This window comes from Scyliorhinus torazame, chromosome 2, assembly GCF_047496885.1.
Source record: "Scyliorhinus torazame isolate Kashiwa2021f chromosome 2, sScyTor2.1, whole genome shotgun sequence".
In the NCBI taxonomy this organism is placed as follows: Eukaryota; Metazoa; Chordata; class Chondrichthyes; order Carcharhiniformes; family Scyliorhinidae; genus Scyliorhinus; species Scyliorhinus torazame.
Window position 1 is genome coordinate 192,965,233 of NC_092708.1, and position 24,763 is coordinate 192,989,995.

The following is a 24,763-nucleotide window of genomic DNA, read 5'->3' on the forward strand; positions in this document are numbered from 1 at the left end:
CCTCCATTTGCTCCACCAGCCTTGTAAAGTTAAGCCTATGCAGGGCCCCACAGCTCCTGGCCACCTGGACCCCCAAATATCTGAAGCTCCTCTCCGCCCTTTTTAGTGGGAGCTCGCCAATCCCCCTCTCCTGGTCCCCTAGCTGAACTACGAACAGCTCGCTCTTCCCCATATTGAGTTTGTACCCCGAAAAGTCCCCGAATTCCCTAAGGATCCTCATTACCTCTGGCATTCCTCCCACCGGGTCCGCCACATACGGCAGCAGGTCGCGAAAGAAACTCACTAAACAAGCTCTGTTTTTTGTCCAGGTGACACCTCCTTCACATCGGCCCCCAGAATTCCCACCAGTTCTTCCGCCTCCCATCGCTGTCGACCGGGATGTCCTCAAGCTCGACAGTGCACCTTTGGAACCAGGTGAGGAAAATGGCAAATGGATCAGGGTCTCAGTGGACATGAGAGGTAAGAGATCTTCAGGTGATCGGTATGGATTCCCGTCTTTGGCAGCTTCGCTCTTGTTGGACCTTGTAGCGGACCAGGAGGCCCAACTCTGTAACATCTGCCTGTTCCCGGCCTCGTCTGCTGCTGAAACTTTGTGGCTACCCCACCTCCCCCAGACTTCCAACTGTCCCGTAGGACTCAGGAGCAGGAGTAGGCCACTTGGTCCTTTGAGCCTACCCCACCATTCATTAGGATCATGGCTGATGATTTAAGAAGCATTTAGATGAGCACTTGAAATGTCACAGTATACAAGGCTACAGTCCCAAGTGCTGGAAAATGGGATTAGAATAGGTAGGTGCTTGATGGTCGCTGCAGACACAATGGGCTGAAGAGCCTCTTTCCATGCTGTAAAAACTAATCTCTTTCTTATTACGACCCCAAACCAGACCCCAACAGTTGCTAGGATACTGAACAGAATCCACAATATTTTATTTAATTCGTAAGACTGTGAGGAAAGGATACTTCGCTCCAGGAGTGATTCCATGCACAAATAGGAATATGGTATTTAAAACAAACTTTATTACTAACTTTAACATCAGAGAAATCTAGATTACAATTACCAGTTAAACAATGTTTAACACTAAGCATTGGTAGCCATGCTTGACAATGAAACACTAAATCCTAACTTCTATCCTTTATCTCCACTCAAGCAAAACCCACCTCTGGTCAAAATCCACTTTTAAATACAGTCAGCCAACCGAGCAATACTTGCTGTAAAGAGATGTCTTGGATTTGAGAGAGATCCTTCAGGAAACAACCTGCTGATTCCTGCCTCTGTCAAACTACCTCGACAACGTCGTCAATGCGTTCCACTCCTCACATACAGTAAACGCCGTTGGCATATCATTAGCAGGCCTGGGGCCTCCGCGATTCTCCGCCTCCACTGGGGCGAATTCCCAACCGTGAGGTTCACTTGTGCTTTTAAAAATTGAGAAACAGGCACCGTGGCTGATGAGGGAGAGAGAGGAGGTAGGACATGGAGAGGAGTGGCTGTGGGCTGCTGGACTGGACACTGGCAAGGCTGGGGGTGACCAGGGGATGGGCCATGGGACTGGGGTGACCTCCCCCATGGGACTGGGGCGGTGTCCAGGCATGGACCGCCATTGCCCTGGCATGCAAGACAGCCATGTTGTTGCGCACCCCACTGACCACTTACCTTGGCCCCTGGTTCTACAGAGTACACTGGACATATGGGTGCTCTCACCCCAGCCCCGACTCTCCCACACCTCCACCCCCACGTCTTCTGGGCTGGCGGCTATGATTTAAAATCTTCACCCATCGCATTGAGGTGTTACAACGCCATGCAGTGGTGGAAAGCAGAAGTTCAGAGCCACTTTGTAAAAATTATGGAAGTCAGCACGAATAAGAGTGTGTGAAGTGGCTGAAGAGCTGCAACTTTGAACTATTAATTGAGTGGCTATATTTAATGGTTTTCTGTAGTGTTCCTCTGGACTGACAATAGCAGCCCATGTGCATACGGACATACCAAATAAGAGCATGAGTAGGCCATTTGGCCTCTCGAACTTGCTCCGCCATTCAATAAGGTCATGGCTAATTTGTTTGTATTTCAGGTTCTACATTCCCATCTGCTCCCGATAACCATTGATTCCCTCACCCAACAAGAATCTATCTGTCGCCGTCTTAAAAATAATCAGTCGGTCCCCACCACCTTAGAATTATAGAATCCCTATAGTGTAAAAGGAGTCAATTCGGCCCGTCGAGTCTGCACCAACCCTTCAAAAGAGCATTATATCCATGTCCACTCACACATCTTCCCGGTCCTATCCCCATAACCTGACCTATACATCCTTGGACATTAAGGGTAATTTTTAGCATGACCAATCCATCTGGATAATTGGAGCGCATTCTGGGGAAGGTGGGACCTGTACAAGCAGGACGGGTTGCATCTGAACCAGAGGGGCACCAATATCCTGGGAGGGAGGTTTTCTAGTACTCTTCGGGAGGGTTTAAACTAATTTGGCAGGGGAATGGGAACCGGATTTGTAGTCCAGCAACTAAGGTAGCCGATATTCAGGACGCCAAAGCGTGTAATGAGGCAGTGGGGAAGGGAACACTGACAAAGGAGAGTACTTGCAGGCACGGAGATGGGTTGAAGTGTGTATACTTCAACGCAAGAAGCATCAGGAATAAGGTGGGTGAACTTAAGGCATGGATCGGTACTTGGGACTACGATGTGGTGGCCATCACGGAAACTTGGATAGAAGAGGGGCAGAAATGGTTGTTGGAGGTCCCTGGTTATAGATGTTTCAATAAGATTAGGGAGGGTGGTAAAAGAGGTGGGGGGGGGGTGGCATTATTAATTAGAGATAGTATAACAGCTGCAGAAAGGCAGTTCGAGGAGTATCACCCTATTGAGGTAGTATGGGTTGAAGTCAGAAATAGGAAAGGAGCAGTCACCTTGTTAGGAGTTTTCTATAGGCCCCCCAATAGTAGCAGCGATGTGGAGGAACAGATTGGGAAACAGATTTTGGAAAGGTGCAGAAGTCATAGGGTAGTAGTCATGGGCGACTTTAACTTCCCAAACATTGAGTGGAAACTCTTTAGATTAAATAGTTTGGATGGGGTGGTGTTTGTGCAGTGTGTCCAGGAAGCTTTTCTAACACAGTATGTAGATTGTCTGACCAGAGGAGGGGCAATATTGGATTTAGTACTGGGTAATGAGCCAGGGCAAGTGATAGATTTGTTAGTGGGGGAGCATTTTGGAGATAGTGACCACAATTCTGTGACTTTCACTTTAGTAATGGAGAGGGATAGGTACGTGCAACAGGGCAAGGTTTACAATTGGGGGAAGGGTAAATACGATGTTGTCAGACAAGAATTGAAGTGCATAAGTTGGGAACATAGGCTGGCAGGGAAGGACACAAGTGAAATGTGGAACTTGTTCAAGGAACAGGTGCTACGTGTCCTTGATATGTATGTCCCTGTCAGACAGGGAAGAGATGGTCGAGTGAGGGAACCATGGATGACAAGAGAGGTTGAATGTCTTGTTAAGAGGAAAAAGGTGACTTATGTAAGGCTGAGGAAACAAGGTTCAGACAGGGCATTGGAGGGATACAAGATAGCCAGGAGGGAACTGAAGAAAGGGATTAGGAGAGCTAAGAGAGGGCATGAACAATCTTTGGCGGGTAGGATCAAGGAAAACCCCAAGGCATTTTACACATATGTGAGAAATATGAGAATGACTAGAGCGAGGGTAGGTCCGATCAAGGACAGTAGCGGGAGATTGTGTATTGAGTCTGAAGAGATAGGAGAGGTCTTGAACGAGTACTTTTCTTCTGTATTTACAAATGAGAGGGGCGATATTGTTGGAGAGGACAGTGTGAAACAGATTGGTAAGCTCAAGGAAATACTTGTTAGGAAGGAAGATGTGTTGGGCATTTTGAAAAACTTGAGGATAGACAAGTCCCCCGGGCCTGACGGGATATATCCAAGGATTCTATGGGAAGCAAGAGATGAAATTGCAGAGCCGTTGGCAATGATCTTTTCGTCCTCACTGTCAACAGGGGTGGTACCAGGGGATTGGAGAGTGGCTAATGTCGTGCCCCTGTTCAAAAAAGGGACTAGGGATAACCCTGGGAATTACAGGCCAGTTAGTCTTACTTCGGTGGTAGGCAAAGTAATGGAAAGGGTACTGAAGGATAGGATTTCTGAGCATCTGGAAAGACACTGCTTGATTAGGGATAGTCAGCACGGATTTGTGAGGGGTAGGTCTTGCCTTACAAATCTTATTGAATTCTTTGAGGAGGTGACCAAGCATGTGGATGAAGGTAAAGCAGTGGATGTAGTGTACATGGATTTTAGTAAGGCATTTGATAAAGTTCCCCACGGTAGGCTTATGCAGAAAGTAAGGAGGCATGGGATAGTGGGAAATTTGGCCAGTTGGATAACGAACTGGCTAACCGATAGAAGTCAGAGAGTGGTGGTGGATGGCAAATATTCAGCCTGGATCCCAGTTACCAGTGGCGTACCGCAGGGATCAGTTCTGGGTCCTCTGCTGTTTGTGATTTTCATTAATGACTTGGATGAGGGAGTTGAAGGGTGGGTCAGTAAATTTGCAGACGATACGAAGATTGGTGGAGTTGTGGATAGTAAGGAGGGCTGTTGTCGGCTGCAAAGAGACATAGATAGGATGCAGAGCTGGGCTGAGAAGTGGCAGATGGAGTTTAACCCTGAAAAGTGTGAGGTTGTCCATTTTGGAAGGACAAATATGAATGCGGAATACAGGGTTAATGGTAGAGTTCTTGGCAATGTGGAGGAGCAGAGAGATCTTGGGGTCTACGTTCATACATCTTTGAAAGTTGCCACTCAAGTGGATAGAGCTGTGAAGAAGGCCTATGGTGTGCTCGCGTTCATTAACAGAGGGATTGAATTTAAGAGCCGTGAGGTGATGATGCAGCTGTACAAAACTTTGGTAAGGCCACATTTGGAGTACTGTGTACAGTTCTGGTCGCCTCATTTTAGGAAGGATGTGGAAGCTTTGGAAAAGGTGCAAAGAAGATTTACCAGGATGTTGCCTGGAATGGAGAGTAGGTCTTACGAGGAAAGGTTGAGGGTGCTAGGCCTTTTCTCATTAGAATGGAGAAGGATGAGGGGCGACTTGATAGAGGTTTATAAGATGATCAGGAGAATAGATAGAGTAGACAGTCAGAGACTTTTTCCCCGGGTGGAACAAACCATTACAAGGGGACATAAATTTAAGGTGAAAGGTGGAAGATATAGGAGGGATATCAGAGGTAGGTTCTTTACCCAGAGAGTAGTGGGGGCATGGAATGCACTGCCTGTGGAAGTAGTTGAGTCGGAAACATTAGGGACCTTCAAGCAGCTATTGGATAGGTACATGGATTACGGTAAAATGATATAGTGTAGATTTATTTGTTCTCAAGGGCAGCATGGTAGCATTGTGGATAGCACAATTGCTTCACAGCTCCAGGGTCCCAGGTTCGATTCCGGCTTGGGTCACTGTCTGTGCGGAGTCTGCACGTCCTCCCCGTGTCTGCGTGGGTTTCCTCCGGGTGCTCCGGTTTCCTCCCACAGTCCAAAGATGTGCGGGTTAGGTGAATTGGCCAATGATAAATTGCCCTTAATGTCCAAATTGTCCTTGGTGTTGGGTGGAGGTGTTGGGTTTGGGTGGGGTGCTCTTTCCGGGGGCCGGTGCAGACTCGGGGGGCCGAGTGGCCTCCTTCTGCACTGTGGATTCAATGATAATCTATGATTAATCTTGGACAAAGGTTCGGCACAACATCATGGGCCGAAGGGCCTGTTCTGTGCTGTATTTTCTATGTTCTATGTTCTATGTTAACCTGCACATCTTTGGACTGTGGGAGGAAACCGGAGCACCCGGAGGAAACCCACGCAGACACGGGGAGAATGTGCAAACTGCACACAGCCACCCAAGGCTGGAATTGAACCCAAGTCTCTGGCCCTATGAGGCAGCAGTGCGAACCACTGTGCCACGATGCCACCTTCTGAGGCAGAGAGTTCCAAAATTGCACAATCCTCTTTGGACAGCAATAAGGAGAATTTTATTCTCTCAAAGGGCGACCCCTAATGTTAAAAAAGTGACCCCTAGTTCTGGACTCGCCCTCGAGGTGACATCCTCTCAATGGCCACCATATCAAGATCTTTCAGGATCTTATATACTTTAATCCAAGTTGCTCATGATATTGGCTGACAGTAGCAAAGGCTTCTTGGTGGTCTGTGCAATGATAGTTGGGGGTAAGGGAAGGAGTATCACAATCAATCCTCAGCTCCTGTCCATACTGCAGATTTCCTACTGGCTTCACCTCTTCCAAATTCCCACTGCCGTTAACAGCCAGTGAATTTAATTTTCGCTTCACCCCTGCTTTGGTCACAGCGTGTGAAGGGAATGCTCGTTCTCATCTGGGGTAGCAAGTCAGATTGTGCATTTAGACAGTACCTTGCACGCCTTATAGCCAACAAGTACACCTTGTCAGCGTCGCTGCTGCTTTAATGGCAGGATTGTAACAATTGCAGTTTGTGCACAGCAGGATCCCACACTGACCAAGATCAACAATTTCCAGTGATGTGTTTGCAGGCTAGATATTGCGCCACATTGGCTCACTGGCTTCTCTTTTAAACTAGCGGCCACCATATCTTTTACATCCCCCGAGAGGGCAGTCAGGACCAGTCAATGGGGGGTGCGCGAAGCCTAGAATTGGAGGAACTTAATGGGTGAGAACAGAGTTTGATGGACGGAAGGAACGTGGTGCGTGTTGGGAAAGAGTCGGTGATCTTTAGGTGATGCTCATATTCATGGAAGTTGTGCAGCTCAGGAGACCTATCAGGAAAGAGCGTTGGGATTGTCTTGGGTTTTTTTCTTGCAAGGGGTTTGGAGCACAGGGTTAAGATCATGAACCGAGGGCGGCATGCGGCACAGTGGTTAGCACTGGGACTGCGGCGCTGAGGACCCGGGTTCGAATCCCGGACCTGGGTCCCTGTCCGTGTGTGGAGTTTGCACATTCTCTCCATGTCTGCGTGGGTTTCGCCCCCACAATCCAAAGATGTGCAGGGTCGGTGGATTGGCCACGCTAAATTGCCCCTTAATTGGAAAAAAAAAATTGGGTACTCTAAAATTTATAATATTAAGAAAAAGATCATTTGGGCAGCACGGTAGCACAAGTGGATAGCACTGTGGCTTCACAGTACCAGGGTCCCAGGTTCGATTCCCCGCTGGGTCACTGCCTGTGCGGAGTCTGCACATTCTCCCCGTGTCTGCGTGGGTTTCCTCCGGGTGCTCCCGTTTCCTCCCACAGTCCAAAGATGTGCGGGTTAGGTGGATTGGCCATGATAAATTGCCCTTTGTGTCCAAATTTGTGTCCAAAAAGGGTAGGAGGGGTTATTGGGTTATGGGGATAGGGTGGAAGTAAGGGCTTAATGTGGGTCGGTGCAGACTCGATGGGCCGAATGGCCTCCTTCTGCACTGTATGTTCTATGTAATTATCTATGTAAAGAACCAGGAGTAGGCAGTTCAGCCCCTGAAACCTGCCCCACCATTCAATTGGATCACGACTGATCTGACATTCCTCCCGTCCACTTTCCTGCCCTTTCCCCGTAACCCTAGAGTCCCTTAATGATCAAGGATCTATCTCAGCCTGAAATATACACTATAATAAAGAAACCTTGTTACAATTTTACTGGGTTTTGGTGATACCACATCCGGAATAATGTGCGCAGGTTTGGTTCTATAACTAAAGATTAGACACTTGAGACCTGCCGTACTTCGTATGGCTGAGATTTCTACCTCAGATTTCTCCCTCTCTTCAGCTCTGTAAAAGAGTTATAAGGACTCGATACTATAACTCTGTCCACTGATGTTCCCTGACCTGCCGAGTTTGTCTATCACTTTCCGTTTTTGTTTCAGATTTCCAACATCTGCAGTATTTTGTTGATATAATATTATTATGGCTGCATTTTGCTTGTGGAGATTTAGCTCTGATGGAGCCAATGCTCACAGGGCCAGGGTCAGATGAGGGTTCATTGGATTGTGAATGCGGGTGGCTTTTGAACATTGACTGCTCACGGAGTGTGCAGCCATTGCAGGTCACTGATGAAGGCAATCACTTGATTGGCTGTTCTCTCCTTCAAAGGTTCTGCAGGAGAGCATGGGAGTCGCATTCACAGCGGATCGAAAGGAGATGGCGGCTCTGGGTTAGCCACTATGTTCAAAGGAGCCAAGGTAGGTGTGTAATGGGCCTTCCCAGAAAGTTATGGGGGGTGGGGGGAGTGGATTTACAGCCTCCTTCCCCAAAGACCATTAGTGGACCAATTTCATGCGCGTTCTCACTGGTCCCAACTGTTTTGGGGATTGTGGCGATTGTGGAAATGCAGTAGTGGAAACGGATGAGGATCTGCGTCCCGGCGGGGGATCCAACTAGATCCCCTTGTCGCCTCTTTTCGAAGGCCCATTTGATCTTGTGCACTCAGGCACTTATCGAGCCAGCAGCCGCACCCCCTCCCCTCACGATTCAATGACCCGGGGAAGGGGGGGGGGGCGGCGGGGGACGACGACACGGACCCCACCCACCCACCGAGAGTTGTCACCCTCAGGCCAGCAGCTCTTTTGTATTCTGGTGGGGAAGGGGCGGGGGGGGCGGAAATTGGTGGCTGCTGCCAGTAGAACACTCACCCGAGGCCTCAGAGCGAGGAGGAACAGGTTACGAGCCAGGGGTCGCAGTGGGGAAGGGTCTGCAGGAGGGTGGCTTTTGGGGCCACCAGCCCTTCCTGACGCCAGGCACGGAGTGCTTTTGATCGAAGGACACGGCCCGGAACCCATAAGTGAGCTCTGTAGAGTTGCTCTTGGAGCTCCCCTAAAAAATACACTCTCCTTCCCACTGCTGGTTAATACCAGTGTCGGTGGAATGAAGCCACCGGAATGTATGGAGGAGGTGGGGAGGCTGCAGAAAGGTTTAGACAGTTTAGGAGAGTGGTCCAAGAAATGGCTGATGAAATTCAACATGGGCAAGTGCGAGGTCTTGCACTTGGGAAAAAAGAATAGAGGCATGGACTATTTTCTAAACGGTGACAAAATTCATAATGCTGAAGTGCAGAGGGACTTGGGAGTCCTAGTCCAGGATTCTCTGAAGGTAAACTTGCAGGTTGAGTCCGTAATTAAGAAAGCAAATGCAATGTTGTCATTTATCTCAAGAGGCTTGGAATATAAAAGCAGGGATGTACTTCTGAAGCTATATGAAGCATTAGTTAGGCCCCATTTAGAATACTGTGAGCAATTTTGGGCCCCACACCTCAGGAAGGACATACTGGCACTGGAGCGGGTCCAGCGGAGATTCACACGGATGATCCCAGGAATGGTAGGCCTAACATACGATGAACGTCTGAGGATCCTGGGATTATATTCATTAGAGTTTAGGAGGTTGAGGGGAGATCTAATAGAAACTTACAAGATAATGAATGGCTTAGATAGGGTGGACGTAGGGAAGTTGTTTCCATTTGCAGGGGAGACTAGGACCCGGGGGCACAGCCTTAGAATAAAAGGGAGTCACTTTAGAACAGAGATGAGGAGAAATTTCTTCAGCCAGAGAGTGGTGGGTCTGTGGAATTCATTGCCACAGAGGGCGGTGGAGGCCGCTACGTTGAGTGTCTTTAAGACAGAAGTTGATAAATTCTTGATTTCTCGAGGAATTAAGGGCTATGGAGAGAGAGCAGGTAAATGGAGTTGAAATCAGCCATGATTGAATGGTGGAGTGGACTCGATGGGCCGAATGGCCTTACTTCCGCTCCTATGTCTTATGGTCTAAGCCATGACCTGGGCATTAATTGGAAAACAATCTTGGGTTTTGTTGTGCCTCTTGGGGCCCTGTGGCAGAGATCGATGTAGAATGGCTAACGCAGGTTGGTGCAGCCGCTGTGGCGCACTCTTCGCCAACCAATCGCTGGAACATTGGTGCATGCGAATGACGGAACATTGGAACACACCTCATCAGCCAGGCAGCCCGGCTTGCCATAGTCTGACTGAGCGTTCCACAACACACACAGGCCTCTCAACCTCCAGGTGAGACAAACCTAAATCAGATTCTGGAGTTCAGCCACCATGAGGCCCAGAGCCTAACTAACCTTTGTTATGACACCCTGGGCGAGTGCACGGTCAATTTCAGCCCCACAGACCCTGGAGTCTTAACGTCAGTGACACCAGATTTATTAATAAAAAAGGAGAAAAGATGAACATGTAAGGAAATAACAGGATAACCGTCTACCAGACTAACTAATCCCAAGACCCCGTCCCACCCTCTACTCAGACATACACAAGGTAAGGGTTAGCGGGGAATAAAATAAAATGGGGATTAAAGGGATAAGTCTGAGTGGTTAGGAGGGTTTTTGGGTTATGGGGACAGGGTGGAAGTGAGGGCTAAAGTGGGTCAGTACAGACTCGATCGGCCGAATGGCCTCCTTCTGCACTGTATGTTGTATGTATGTTCATGTATCTATGAGTCTTCAATACTGTGGCTGCAGCCTCTGGGAAATAGGTTGACTCCAGAGGTTCAGGTTGGCGCAATTCCATCCTTCGGCCACCAGATGGAGTTTCATGTAAGAATTCCAGGTCAATGCAATTCTGCTCTTTAGCCACCAGGTGGAGCTAAGTCTGGGAAGATCAGACCAGTGCCGCCTTGTCGCTGGCCACCAGATGGTGCTGTACACAGGATTCTCCGACCAGTGCATTTCCATCTTTCTACCACCAGTTGGAGCTTTCACCTCCCTGTGAGAATACAGCTCTGGTCCTGGAGTTTAGCAGTTTCTTACGAGCCTGATTCCTGTATAATGCTAGCGGTTTTATCACGTATGCTCCCACTTTAGGCCTTCATTCTTCTGGTCATCCCAGCCCCTGACACACACAGTTCGAAGGTAACTGACCTTTGCGAAAACTTGTATTTTCACACTCAAGATCTCTTTCCCAGTCCTGTTGGCAGTTCAGTGCACCTTTAACACAGGAACGTCTTCACAGATTTGGCTAGGATACTTCTTAAAATCAGGGAGAGTGAGGGAGGAGGAGAGAGGGCGACTTCAGGATCCTTGCTGAACAAAAGATGGCACTCTCCAGAAGACCCACCTTCTTCCCTGAAAGTTACTGACTGGCTGTGGTGAATTTATTGCTGTAACAATTCACCATGTGCATATCTGTATTACGCTGTTCCCAATGTGGGCTCCACCTATGGACCATTGTAAGGTATTACCTATGATGTAGCATGTTGGGGCTTGTGTGGGCTCTGCCCCTGGCTCCACCCCTTGAGGGGAGGTATAAAGAGCAGTAGCCCTGTAGGCGGCTCCCACTAACAGATCAGTCGCAGGCAGGCACTGTTCTAGTTGATTAAAGCCACAGTTTACTTCTACTCCTGGTTTTGTGTGAATTGATGGTCGCATCACTGGCTTCACCATCCCCCGGCCCCGACAGGAGAACATTGAAAATTACACCTGTATCGATTGGCCGCTTGCCAAGTCTATCAAATGGCACCACAGGTTCCGCCACACAACCCAAAGGGGATGTTTTCAGACCAGCCCATCTGAAAGGGGAGGCTTTTCCAGCGTCCAAAGACTACAATTTAAACAGAAATTCCAAAGGGTGCAGTAACTTTGCAGTGGTTAACCTGAAGAATGTAAATAGGAACAGGATGCAGGTCAGGGATTAAAAGAGAACACAGGGCAGACAGACCATATTCTCTGATTGAGGCAGGAATTCAGCAAACTCCATTTCCTTTTAAATGTCCAATTGCCTTTTGAAGATGACGTTCGCATTTGCTTCCACTGCCCTTTCAGACAGAGCCTTCCAGATCCTGAACACTCACCGCCTAAACAAACAGTTCTCCTCATCTCCCATTCTGGTTCTTTTGACAATCACCTTAATCACTCTCCCTTTGTCTTATGTCCATGGTGCCTTTGTTACATCTCTCCTATCCCTGACGTTCTGTTCCCCTCTTCTACAGTACAAAATCCATCACATTCCTCCTTCTCTTCAGCTCTGAAGAGGCGTCACACAGACTCGAAACGTTAACTCTGTTTCTCTTTTTTTTTTAAATATATTTTATTAAAGTTTTCAAACACAATTTTTTCCCTTACAAATCAACAAAAATGGTAACATGATAACTGCTATATAACATTGTTTAACTAACATAGTAAACTAACCAAATAACGCGAAGTAATGCTCCCCCCACCCCCTCTCCCCCTCCAAAAACACAAACAATTTACCCCCCCCCCCTGGGTTGCTGCTGCTGGCCATCTATCTTCCCCCTAACGTTCCGCTAGGTAGTCGATGAACGGTTGCCACCGTCTGGTGAACCCTTGAGCCGATCCTCTCAGCGCAAACTTCATCCGCTCCAGTTTTATGAACCCCGCCATATCGTTTATCCAGGCCTCCAGTCCGGGGGGTTTCGCTTCCTTCCACATGAGTAAAATCCTACGCCGGGCTACTAGGGACGCAAAGGCCACAACAGCAGCCTCTTTCGCCTCCTGCACTCCCGGCTCATCCGCTACTCCAAATATAGCTAACCCCCAGCCTGGCTTGACCCGGACCTTCACCACCTTCGAGATCACTCCCGTCACTCCCCTCCAATACCCCTCCAGTGCTGGACACAACCAGAACATATGTGTGTGGTTCGCCGGGCTTCCCCCGCACCACCCACACTTGTCCTCCACTCCGAAGAACCTGCTCAACCTTGCTCCCGTTATGTGTGCTCTATGCAGCTCCTTAAATTGGATCAGGCTAAGCCTGGCACACGAGGAAGAGGAATTTACCCTGCTTAGGGCATCAGCCCACAAACCCTCCTCAATCTCCTCCCCGAGCTCTTCTTCCCATTTTCCCTTCAGTTCGCCCACCAGCTCCTCCCCCTCTTCTCTCATCTCCCGGTATATCTCTGACACTTTGCCCTCCCCGACCCACACCCCCGAAAGCACCCTGTCCTGGATCCCTTGTGTCGGGAGCAGCGGAAATTCCCTCACCAGTTGTCTCGTGAACGCTCTCACCTGCATATATCTAAAGAAATTTCCCCGGGGCAGCTCATACTTTTCCTCAAGCGCTCCCAAGCTCGCAAACGTCCCATCTATAAATAAATCTCCCACTCTCCTGATTCCTGCCCGGTGCCAGCTCTGGAATCCTCCGTCCAGCCTCCCTGGGGCAAACCTATGGTTGTTCCTGATCGGGGACCACACCGAGGCTCCCAGCACACCCCTCTGTCACCTCCATTGCCCCCAGATACTTAAATGTTGCCGCCACCACTGGGTTCGTGGTAAAATGTTTTGGGGAGAGCAGTAGCGGCGCCGTCACCAGTGCTTTTAAGCTCGTTCCTTTACAGGACGCCATCTCCAGCCTTTTCCACGCCGCTCCCTCTCCCTCCATCATCCACCTACGAATCATCGCCACGTTGGCGGCCCAATAGTAATCGCCCAAATTCGGCAACGCCAGTCCCCCTCTGACTCTGCTACGTTGTAGGAACCCCCTCCTTACCCTCGGGGCCTTCCCTGCCCACACGAAGCTTGTGATGTTTCCATCTATTTTTTTGAAAAAGGCCTTAGTGATCAGTATAGGGAGACATTGGAACACAAATAGGAACTCCGGAGGACCATCATCTTAATCGCCTGCACTCTGCCCGCCAGCGACAGCGGCTGCATGTCCCACCTTTTGAAATCCTCTTCCATTTGTTCCACCAGTAGTGTCAGATTGAGTCTGTGTAAGGTTCCCCAACTCCTGGCTATCTTAAATCCCCAGGTATCGGAAGTTTCTTTCCACTCTCCTTAGCGGTAGGCCATCTATCCCTCTACTCTGGTCCCCAGGGTGTATCACTAAAAGCTCACTCTTTCCCATGTTAAGCCTATATCCCGAGAAATCTCTAAACTCCCTCAATATCTTCATGACCTCTGTCATCCCCCCCACTGGGTCCGTCACATACAGCAGTAGGTCATCCACGTAGAGTGACACTCGGTGTTCCTCTCCCCCTCTAATCACCCCTCTCCATTTTCTGGAGTCTCTCAGCGCTATGGCCAGTGGTTCAATTGCCAGTGCAAACAGTAATGGGGACAACAGGCATCCTGTCTTGTTCCCCTGTGTAGTCGAAAATACTCGGACCTTTGCCGATTTGTGACCACACTTGCCGTTGGGGCCCCATATAGGAGTTTAACCCAGCTGACAAACCCCTCCCCGAACCTCCTCAGCACCTCCCATAGATACTCCCACTCCACCCTATCAAATGCTTTCTCTGCATCCATTGCCGCCACTATCTCTGCCTCCCCCGCTGCTGGGGGCATCATTATCACCCCTAATAGCCGTCGCACGTTGACATTTAATTGTCTCCCCTTTACGAACCCTGTCTGGTCTTCGTGCACCACCCCCGGGACACAATCCTCTATCCTCGTTGCCAGCACCTTTGCCAGCAACTTGGCGTCCACATTTAGCAGTGAGATAGGCCTATAGGACCCGCACTGCAGCAGATCTTTATCCCGCTTCAAGATTAGCGATATCGTCGCCTCCGACATTGTCGGGGGTAGGGTCCCCCCTTCTCTGGCCTCGTTAAAGGTCCTTACCAGCAGCGGGGCCAACAAGTCCACATATTTTCTATAGAATTCCACCGGGAACCCATCTGGTCCCGGGGCCTTCCCTGCCTGCATGTTCCCCAGCCCCTTGGTAACCTCGTCCACCCCAATCGGCGCCCCCAGGCCTTCCACCTCCTGCTCCTCCACCCTCGGGAACCTTAATTGGTCCAAAAACTGCTGCATCCCCTCTTTTCCCTCCGGAGGTTGGGACCTATATAGCCCCTCGTAAAAGGTCTTAAACACCTCGTTTATCTTCCCTGCTCTCCGCACCGTGGCTCCCATTTCATCCCTAATTCCCCCTATCTCCCTCGCCGCTGTCCTCTTTCGCAGCTGATGGGCCAACAGCCGACTCGCCTTTTCCCCATATTCGTATCTCATCCCCTGTGCCTTCCTCCACTGTGCCTCCGCCCTCCTTGTGGTCAACAGATCGAACTCCATCTGGAGTCGTCGCCTCTCCCTGTATAGTCCTTCATCCGGGGCCTCGCATATTTTTTATCTACCCTCAAAATCTCCCCCAGTAGTCTTTCCTTTTCCTTGGCCTCTGTTTTCCCCTTGTGGGCCCTGATGGAGATCAGCTCTGCTCTGACCACTGCCTTTAGTGTTTCCCATTTTCTTTTCGATCACTGCAGCAGCAACCCAGTTATCCCCTACTCTCGCCCCCCCCCCCCCTCCCCCCCTCCGCTAGATCCCCATCTAGCATGGTTACTCCCCCCATATTGCTTCCGAAAGTCAGCTGACTTCAACTGACCCCGGCTTCTCCCGCTCTCTCCATGACCCCCCCCGTGTGGGGAACTCCCATCCACCTTGCGCCTATCTTCCCGCCATCATCTTACTGGCGCGGGAACAAGAAAAATAAGCCCCGTGTTCTCTCGAGCCGTCCCGCCCCTCGTGGCGCAGCTCCCTCTGCCGCCCCACTCCCATCCCCCGCCTATATCTCTTCTTCCCCCCCACCGGCGCCCACATTTCTCAGTGTCCCCCCCTCCCCAATTTACATCTCTGTATACATCAGCATTGTCGTTTCCCCTCCAACATCAGTCCCTCCGTTCTGATCCAGTTTCTCGTTTTTAAAAAATTATATATTTTATTCAAGTTTTTCGATCAATCAAGAACTTTTCCATTTTTACAACTTTGTAACAATATATACATTGATCGTTTTTAAAATAATATATTAACTAACGGCAAGTGCCAACACAAATAAAAAGAAAAACGAAAAGAAATAGTAACATTGAGAAGATAACTATGAACAACAAATATGTAACAACACACAAAAACCCCCAAAGACCCGAATGCACCCCCCCTCCCCCCTGGGTTGCTGTTGTTGCCTTTCCTATTTTCCTTTATCGCTCTGCGAGATGGTCGAGGAACGGTCGCCACCGCCTGGTGAACCCTTGAGCCGAACCTCTTAGTGCGTACTTTATCCGCTCCAATTTTATGAACCCTGCCATGTCGTTTATCCAGGCCTCCACGCCCGGGGGTTTAGCTTCTTTCCACATAAGTAGAATCCTTCGCCGGGCTACTAGGGACGCAAAGGCCAGAACATCGGCCTCTCTCGCCTCCTGCACTCCCGGCTCATCTGCAACCCCGAATATAGCCAACCCCCAATTTGGTTCGACCCGGACCCCCACCACCTTTGAAATCACTTTTGCCACACCCACCCAGAACCCGTGCAATACCGGGCATGACCAAAACATGTCGGTGTGGTTCGCAGGGCTTCCCGCGCATCTCCCGCACCTATCCTCCACCCCAAAAAACCTGCTCAATCTTGCTCCCGTCATATGCGCCCTGAATTGGATCAGGCTGAGCCTGGCACACGAGGACGAGGAATTTACCCTACTTGGGGCATCTGCCCACAGCCCTTCCTCAACCTCTTCCCCCAGCTCCTCCTCCCATTTTCCTTTCAGTTCCTCTATCATCGTCTCCTCCTCGTCTCTCATTTCCTTGTATATATCGGACACCTTACCATCACCCACCCATGCCCCGAAATCACTCTGTCCTGGATCCCTTGCGCCGGGAGCTGCGGAAATTCCCTCATCTGTTGCCTCACAAATGCCCTCACTTGCATATAACGAAATGCATTCCCAGGTGACAACCCGTATTTTTCTGTCAGTGCTCCCAGACTCGCGAACGTCCCGTCCAAGAACAAGTCCTTCAGTTGCGCAATTCCTGCTCGCTGCCAAGATTTAAATCCCACGTCTATCCTTCCCGGGACGAACCTGTGGTTGTTCCTTATCGGGGACCACACTGAGGCCCCTGTCACTCCCCTATGTCGTCTCCACTGCCCCCAAATCTTCAGAGTCGCCACCACCACTGGGTTTGTGGTGTACCTTTTCGGGGAGAACGGCAGCGGCGCCGTTGCCAGTGCTTTTAAGCTAGTTCCCCTACAGGACGCCATCTCCAGTCTTTTCCACGCCGCTCCTTCTTCTTCCCTCATCCACTTACATATCATAGATACGTTAGCGGCCCAATAATAATCACTCAGACTCGGCAGTGCCAATCCCCCTCTATCTCTACTGCGCTGCAGGAACCCCCTCTTTACCCTTGGGGTCTTTCCGGCCCACACAAAGCTCATGATGCTCCTGTCCACCTTCTTAAAAAAGGCCTTTGTAATCAGTATGGGGGGGCACTGAAACACAAAAAGAAACCTCGGGAGGACCACCATTTTAACCGCCTGTACTCTGCCCGCCAATGACAGGGGCACCATATCCCACCTCTTAACGTGTCAAGTTAAGCTTATGCAAGGTTCCCCAGTCCCTGGCCACCTGGATCCCTAAATACCGGAAATATCTTGTTACCCTCCTCAGCGGCAACTCATCTATTCCCCTGCCCTGTTCCCCGGGGTGCATCACAAACAGTTCACTCTTCCCCATATTCAATTTGTATCCCGAAAACTCTCCAAACTCCCTGAGTGTCTGCATTATCTCAGGCATCCCTTCCACTGGGTCCGCGGCATATAACAGCAGATCATCCGCGTACAATGACACCCGATGTTCTTCTCCTCCTCTAAGTACCCCTCTCCACTTCCTAGAGCCCCTCAGCGCTATGGCCAATGGCTCAATTGCCAACGCAAACAGTAACGGGGACAGGGGGCACCCCTGTCTTGTGCCCCTATATAGTCGGATGTAGTCGGATCGTTGCCTGTTCGTAATCACACTTGCCACCGGGGCCCCGTATAGGAGCCGAACCCATCTAATGAACCCCTCTCCAAATCCAAATCGCTTCAGTACCTCCCACAAATAGTCCCACTCCACTCTATCAAATGTCTTCTCTGCATCCATAGCCACCACTATCTCCGCCTCCCCCTCCGGTGGGGGCATCATCATCACCCCCAACAACCTCCGTATATTGGTATTCAATTGCCTCCCTTTAACAAATCCTGTTTGGTCACCATGCACCACCCCAGGGACACAGTCCTCTATCCTTGTCGCCATCACTTTGGCCAATAACTTGGCATCTACGTTCAGGAGGGAGATGGGCCTGTATGACCCGCACTGCAGCGGGTCTTTGTCTCTTTTCAGGATCAGCGATATCGTTGCCTCCGACATCGTCGGGGGTAGTGTCCCCCTTTCATTAGCCTCATTGAAGGTTCTCGTCAGGAGTGGGGCCAGCAGGTCCACATATTTCCTATAGAATTCCACCGGGAACCCATCTGGTCCCGGGGCCTTCCCTGCCTGCATGTTCCCGATTCCTTTTACCACCTCCTCTACCTCAATCTGCGCTCCCAGTCCTGTCCTCTCCTGCTCCTCAACCTTCGGGAACTCCAACTGGTCTAGGAAATGCATCATTCCCTCTTTCCCTTCCGGGGGTTGGGCCTTATACAACCTCTCGTAGAATACTTTAAATACCCCGTTCACCCTCTCCGCTCTCTGTTCCATCCTTCCCTCCTCGTCTCTAACTCCTCCGATCTCTCTCGCCGCCCCCCTCTTCCTAAGTTGTTGGGCCAGCAGTCGGCTCGCCTTCTCTCCGTATTCATACTGTACTCCCTGTGCCTTCCTCCACTGTGTCTCCGCCTTACCCGTGGTCAACAAGTCAAAGTCCGTGTGTAGTCTCCGTCTTTCCCTGTATAGCCCTTCGTCCGGAGCCTCCGCATATTGCCTATCCACCCTCAGAATCTCCCCAATCAGTCTCTCCCTTTCTTTACCCTCTTGTTTCCCCTTATGGGCCCTTATGGAGATCAGCTCCCCTCTCACCACCGCCTTCAGCGCCTCCCAGACTACTCCCACCTGGACCTCTCCGTCATCATTGACCTCTAGGTATCTTTCAATACATCCCTTCACCCTTCCATATACCCCCTCGTCGCCAACAGTCCCATGTCCAATCTCCAAATTGGGCGTTGCTCCTTTTCCTCCCCTAGTTCCAGATCTACCCAATGTGGGGCATGATCTGAAATGGCTATAGCCGAATACTCCGTTCCTGCCACCTTCGGGATCAGCGCCCTTCCCAGGACAAAGAAATCTATCCGGGAGTACACTCTATGAACGTGGGAGAAGAAGGAAAACTCTTTACTCCTCGGTCTAGTAAATCTCCAGGGATCCACTCCTCCCATCTGCTCCATAAAGAAAGCCCTTAAGCACCTTGGCCGCTGCCGGCCTCCTCCCGGTCCTAGATCTGGACCGGTCCAGCCCTGGGTCCAGCACCGTGTTGAAGTCCCCCCCCCCCCCCCCCCCCCCCCCCCAATACCAACTTTCCCATCTCCAGGTCCAGGATGCGCCCCAACATACGCTTCATAAAGTTCGCATCATCCCAGTTCGGGGCGTGCACGTTCACCAGCACCACCGCTTCACCTTGCAGTCTGCCACTCACCATCACGTATCTACCCCCACTGTCCACCACTATGGTCTTCGCCTCAAACAATACCCGTTTCCCCACCAATATTGCCACCCCTCTATTTTTCGCATCCAAGCCCGAGTGGAATACCTGTCCCACCCATCCTTTTCTTAATCTGACCTGATCCGCCAGTTTCAGGTGCGTCTCCTGAAGCATGACCACGTCTGCTTTTAGCTTCTTTAGGTGTGCAAATACCCTTGCCCTCTTAATCGGCCCATTCAACCCCCTCACGTTCCACGTGATCAACCGGGTTGGGGGGCTCTTTACCCCCCCCCCCCCCCCCCTCGTCGACTAGCCATCCCCTTTTTTAAACCAGCTCATCACCCGGTTCCCACGCAACCGCTTGTCCCCCAGACGGCGCCCTCCCGTCCCGACCATCCCATCCCGTAACAGCACCCCCTTCCCCTTAGCAGCAGCAATCCAGTTAATTCCCCCCCCCCCCCCCCGCTAGATCCCGCTCTAGCTTGATTGCACCCCCCATATTGCTTCCCGGAGTCAGCAAACTCTGGCTGACCTAGGCTTCCCCCGTTTATCCTTAGCCTCCCTGCGTGTGAGGCCCCCTCGTTCCTACGCCCCCTTTTCCCGCCACACTTTCCATATCGCGGGAACAGAGCTCGCGCTTCCCTCTCGGCCCCGCCCCTAATGGCGCAGCTCCCTCTCTCCTTCCCCATCCCCTTCCCCACCGGCGCCCACATTTCTTCATGTCCCCCTCCTTCGAGGGGAAAAAATTCCCCCATCTGATTTACAATTTCTTGCCACCACCTCGCTACTTCATTCCAAACATCCTTTCCCAAATCTAGTCCAACTTCTCCTCTTGAATGAATGTCCACGCCTCCTCTGCCGTCTCAAAGTAGTGGTGTTTGCCCTGGTGTGTAACCCACAGTCTTGCCGGCTGCAACATTCCAAATTTCACTTTCCTCCTGTGGAGCACCGCCTTGGCCCGATTGAAACTCGCCCTCCTTCTCGCCACCTCCGCACTCCAATCTTGATACACACGGATCACCGCGTTCTCCCATCTGCTGCTCCGTGTCGTCTTAGCCCATCTCAGGACCATCTCCCTGTCCTTGTAGCGGTGGAACCTCACCACTATTGCTCGAGGTATTTCTCCTGCCTTTGGTCTTCTCATGAGGACCCGGTACGCTCCCTCCACTTCCAGGGGGCCCATCGGGGCCTCAGCTCCCATTAAGGTATGGAGCATCACGTTCCCGTACGCCCTAACGTCCGCTCCCTCTGCCCCTTCGGGAAGACCCAAAATCCTTAAGTTCTTCCTCCTCGAGCTATTTTCCAGGGCTTCCAATCTCTCCATACACCTCTTGTGTAGCGCCTCGTGCGTCTCCGTCTTCACCACCAAGCCCTGTATCTCGTCCTCACTTTCGGCAGCTTTTGCCTTCACTCCACGGAGCTCCATCTCTTGGGTCTTTTGCGTCTCCTTCAGCCCCTCAATCGCCTGCAGCATCGGCGCCAGCACCTCCTTCTTGAGCTCCTCCACACATCGCCGGAGGAACCCCTGCTGTTCCAGGCCCCATACCAACTGGGCTCCCTCAGCCGACATCTTGCTTCTCCCTTCCCTTCTCTGCCACTGCTCCAGAGGATCCTCCACAATCTGGCCACTACTATCACTTCTTTTCATCCACACCCGGGGGGACTCCTTCCTATGTCGCCTCACACTGGGTTTAGCCTTTGAAAATTTCCGTTGGGGCTCCCGATAAGAGCCCAAAAGTCCGTTGAAACGGGAGGTGCCGAAACGTGCGACTTAGCTAGTCATCGCCGCACCCGGAAGTCCACCCAGTTTCTCGTTTTTAATGAAGGTCCATGCTTCTTCTGCCGTTTCGAAGTAGTGATGCCTCTCCTGGTGCGTGACCCACAGTCGCGCCGGCTGCAACATCCCAAACTTCACCACCTTGTGTAGCACCTCCTTGGCTCGATTAAAACTCGCCCTCCTTCTCGCCACCTCCGCACTCCAATCCTGGTACACCCGTACCACCGCATTCTCCCATCTACTACTTCGTACCTTTTTGGCCCATCTCAGAACCACCTCTCTGTCATTGAAGCGATGAAATCGCACGATCATCGCCCTAGGTGGTTCTCCCGCCTTTGGTCTCCTCGCAGGGGCCAGATGGGCCCCTTCCATTTCCAAGGGGCGCGAGGGGCCCTCAGCTTCCATTAGCGAGCGCAGCATCGTGCTCATGTAAGCCCCGCCGTCCGCTCCTTCCACTCCCTCGGGGAGACCCAGGATCCGGAGGTTCTTTCTCCGTGATCTGTTTTCTAGGACTTGAATCCTTTCAATGCACTTTTTGTGGAGCGCCTCGTCCATCTGCATTTTGACCGCTAGGCCCAGGATCTCGTCCTCGTTGTCCGTCACCTTCTGCTCCACCACACGGAGCTCCATCTCCTGGGTCTTTTGTGTCTCCTTGAGCCCCTCAATTGCTTGTAGCATCGGGGCCAGCACCTCCTTTTTAAGCAGCTCCACACACCGTCTCAAAAATTCATCTTGGTCCGGCCCCCATGTCGCCTGGGCTCCCTCCACCGCCATGTTCCTCCTTTTTTCCTTCTGCCCCTGTCCTCGAGGATTCTTCGCGATCTGGCCGCCGCCGCCGATATTTTTCTTTTTCGTTGGGGGGGGACTCCCTGTTGTCTCACCCCACACCGGGTTTCGTCCCGAAAAAATTCCCCGTTGGGGCTCTTAAAAGAGCCCGAAGGTCCGTTCGAGCTGGAGCCGCCGAAACGTGCGGCTTAGCTGGTCATCGCCGCAACCGGAAGTCAACTCTGTTGCTTTCTCAACAGCTGCGGTCAGACCTGCTGAGCTTTTCTGGCATTTTCTGTTTTTATTTCAGATTTCCAGCATCCGCACTATTTTGATTTACCTTGAATCTGTGTCCACCCACTGACCCTTCAGTCACTGATTTCCCCTCTCTCTGTCAAAACCCCTCATCCTTCTGAATAGCCCGAGTAAATCTCCTCCTCTAGTCTCCTGGCCGGACATTTTTAGTCTCCAACTGAAGAGGCCCGAAAGTGGGGGGGGGGGGAAGGACCCATTTGGGAAGGCCCTAAACCAATTCCTAGTTGTCATATGCCCAATACTCAAAAAAGAGGTGGGCCGCGATGACTTTATCTGCAAGAGCTCTGGATTTTGTTCCTTATATCGGGCTGCCTGTGGGAGTGGTGGTGATTGGGAACGTTCGTTAACAATTCTGGGCTTGGGGGTGGGGTGGGGACGAATTAAGTCACCTGACCCCCTGGCAGCTTTCAAAATGTCACCTCTCGTGCTCCTAACATGTCCATATTTTGTTTGTGTGCTTATAGGGCGACAAAGGGGATCCAGGTGAAAAGGTACAGTATTTCCTTAAAATTCTTTCAGCTGTATAGCTCCCTGTACTGCACAGGGGGAGGCCCTTCTGCCCATCGCGCCTGTGCCGGCTCTTTAAAAGAGTGCTATCCAATTAGGCCCCGGCTCCTCTTCCCGGCCCCGGGGAATTTTTCTTCCCAGTTTTCGTCCAATTCTTAGTTCCTGTTGAATCTGCTTCTACCGCCTCTTCAGGCAGCTCCTTCCAGATCATGACAACTCGCTGCGTTTTAAAAATGACTCTTATTTCACCCACCCTCCCAGCGCACAGCCAGTGGAAACATCTTCTCCTGATCTGCGCTATCAGGAACCGTTATTTTTTGAAGCCAAGAGGGTCTCATCTTCCTGAGGAATTGATGTGGGTGACAGCACTGAGACCCCAGAATCTGCTGACGAGCGGTCAGACTCGTTCCATCAGTCCTGGTTGACCCTTCTGGAATGTTCTCTCATTAACCCATCACCCAGCCGCCAGAAGGACGGCCTTCTCAGCTCGCTCCTCTTCATTTCACCAGGGAACTGGCATTGGGAGCACTTAACGCCCGCGTCCCCTAGATTAAGACAGAATCCCTCTCAGGTTCTTATTGGGCCCCGAGCAGTGTGACCGAGCCAATGGGTATTGGTGCGTCAGTGGGCAATAGCCTTTCCCTTCCCAGGCCGGGCACCGGGACCCTCGCTGTCACGTATGTGCCAGTATGCAGGGCCCACCTGAAGTAAAATCTGCAGCTCATCCCACAATAAGTCCCCGCTACCCATCACCACTCTGCCGCACCCCCCCTCCCCCTGCCTTGATTTTAAAATCGATTTTCTCCTCGTTTCCAAATCTCTTCATGCCCCACCACCTCCTCCAGCCACACAGGCCTCACAGACCTCTGCGCTGCTCTGACTCAGGCCTCTTGAGCACCCTGATTTTAATCACTTCACCATTGGCGGCAGTGCCTTCAGCTGTCTCGACCAAAGCTCTTGAATTCCCTCCGTACCCCTCCCCGCCTTCTAGGATGCCCCTTAAAACCTACCTCTCTGGCCGAAGCTTTGTTCACCAGGTTAAAAATGGGGTGGCTTGGAGTTGGGCGTCAATGCTCCTGCGAAGGGCCCTGGGGCTATCTAAATGGAGGCCGTTGAGGTGGAAAATGAACCTACGAGCTGAAGACCATGGTTTGAATCCCTCTTCTTCCTCTTCCCTCCGGTAGGGCACAGCTGGATTTGGCTATCGTGGTCCGAAAGGGGAGAAGGGATCCCCGGGAATCCAGGGACCTCCAGGTGTTCCTGGACCCTCTGGTTCTGCTGTCCAGGAACGTGGTGATGGAGTTGTCGTGGAGTCGGTTGTTGGTGTGCAAGGACCACCTGGGCCGGAGGGACCACCTGGCCATCCTGGAAGAGACGGGCAGCCAGTGAGTTACAATAACGATTCCGCCAGCCCCCCCCCCCCCCCCCCCCCCCCCCCCCCCCCCGGCGTGCAACAGTGTAATCTGGCCGTCTCTCGTGTGAGCTCTCATTGGTTGTGTAATAAACAATTGTGTCATACAGAACTTGATTATTACTGAAAAGAGAGACGTGTTGCTGAATCTTTTCCTCTCTCACCCATCAGGACAAACACAAGAATACCAAATTTCAAACTCGCACAATTTATACTACAGGTGAAAATGGTGTTGATTGGGGGATAAGGTGACTCTGATTGGCCGAGGGGTAGCCATGGAGAAAGCAACAGGGGGCAATAGGTCCCAAGCTTTCGAGTAATTCGAAAAGGTACAAGGCTTGAACATATTGGACAGGATTTGAACACTGATGATATTCGAGCCTTGTGCCTTTTATGAATGAGTTGGGAGTTCTCCAGAAGGACCTATCCTGCAATTGACGCAGTGATTAGATCAACCGGACTTGATTGGCACCCTTTCTCCGCAAGACACTGGGAGTATTCTCTGCTCTCCTTTGACACCTCCATGGTAACTTAATCCTGTCCACCTGGCCCACCAGAACGGGCGGTCGAGAGCTCCGACAGGATGGGCTTACAGGACTCTCCTTACCTTG

At 51.2% G+C, this 24,763-nt stretch overlaps 1 protein-coding gene across 1 annotated transcript in view; it reads left to right on the forward strand.

The window, feature by feature from the left end:
- The window catches only part of LOC140394656 (collagen alpha-1(XVIII) chain-like), a 227,864-nt gene that overhangs the window by 68,091 nt on the left and 135,010 nt on the right, over positions 1-24,763 (forward strand). Inside the window, 4 exon segments of the mRNA XM_072481940.1 lie at positions 309-459; positions 8,127-8,215; positions 22,699-22,725; positions 23,926-24,126. Of these exon segments, the coding sequence (XP_072338041.1) occupies positions 309-459; positions 8,127-8,215; positions 22,699-22,725; positions 23,926-24,126 (468 nt within the window).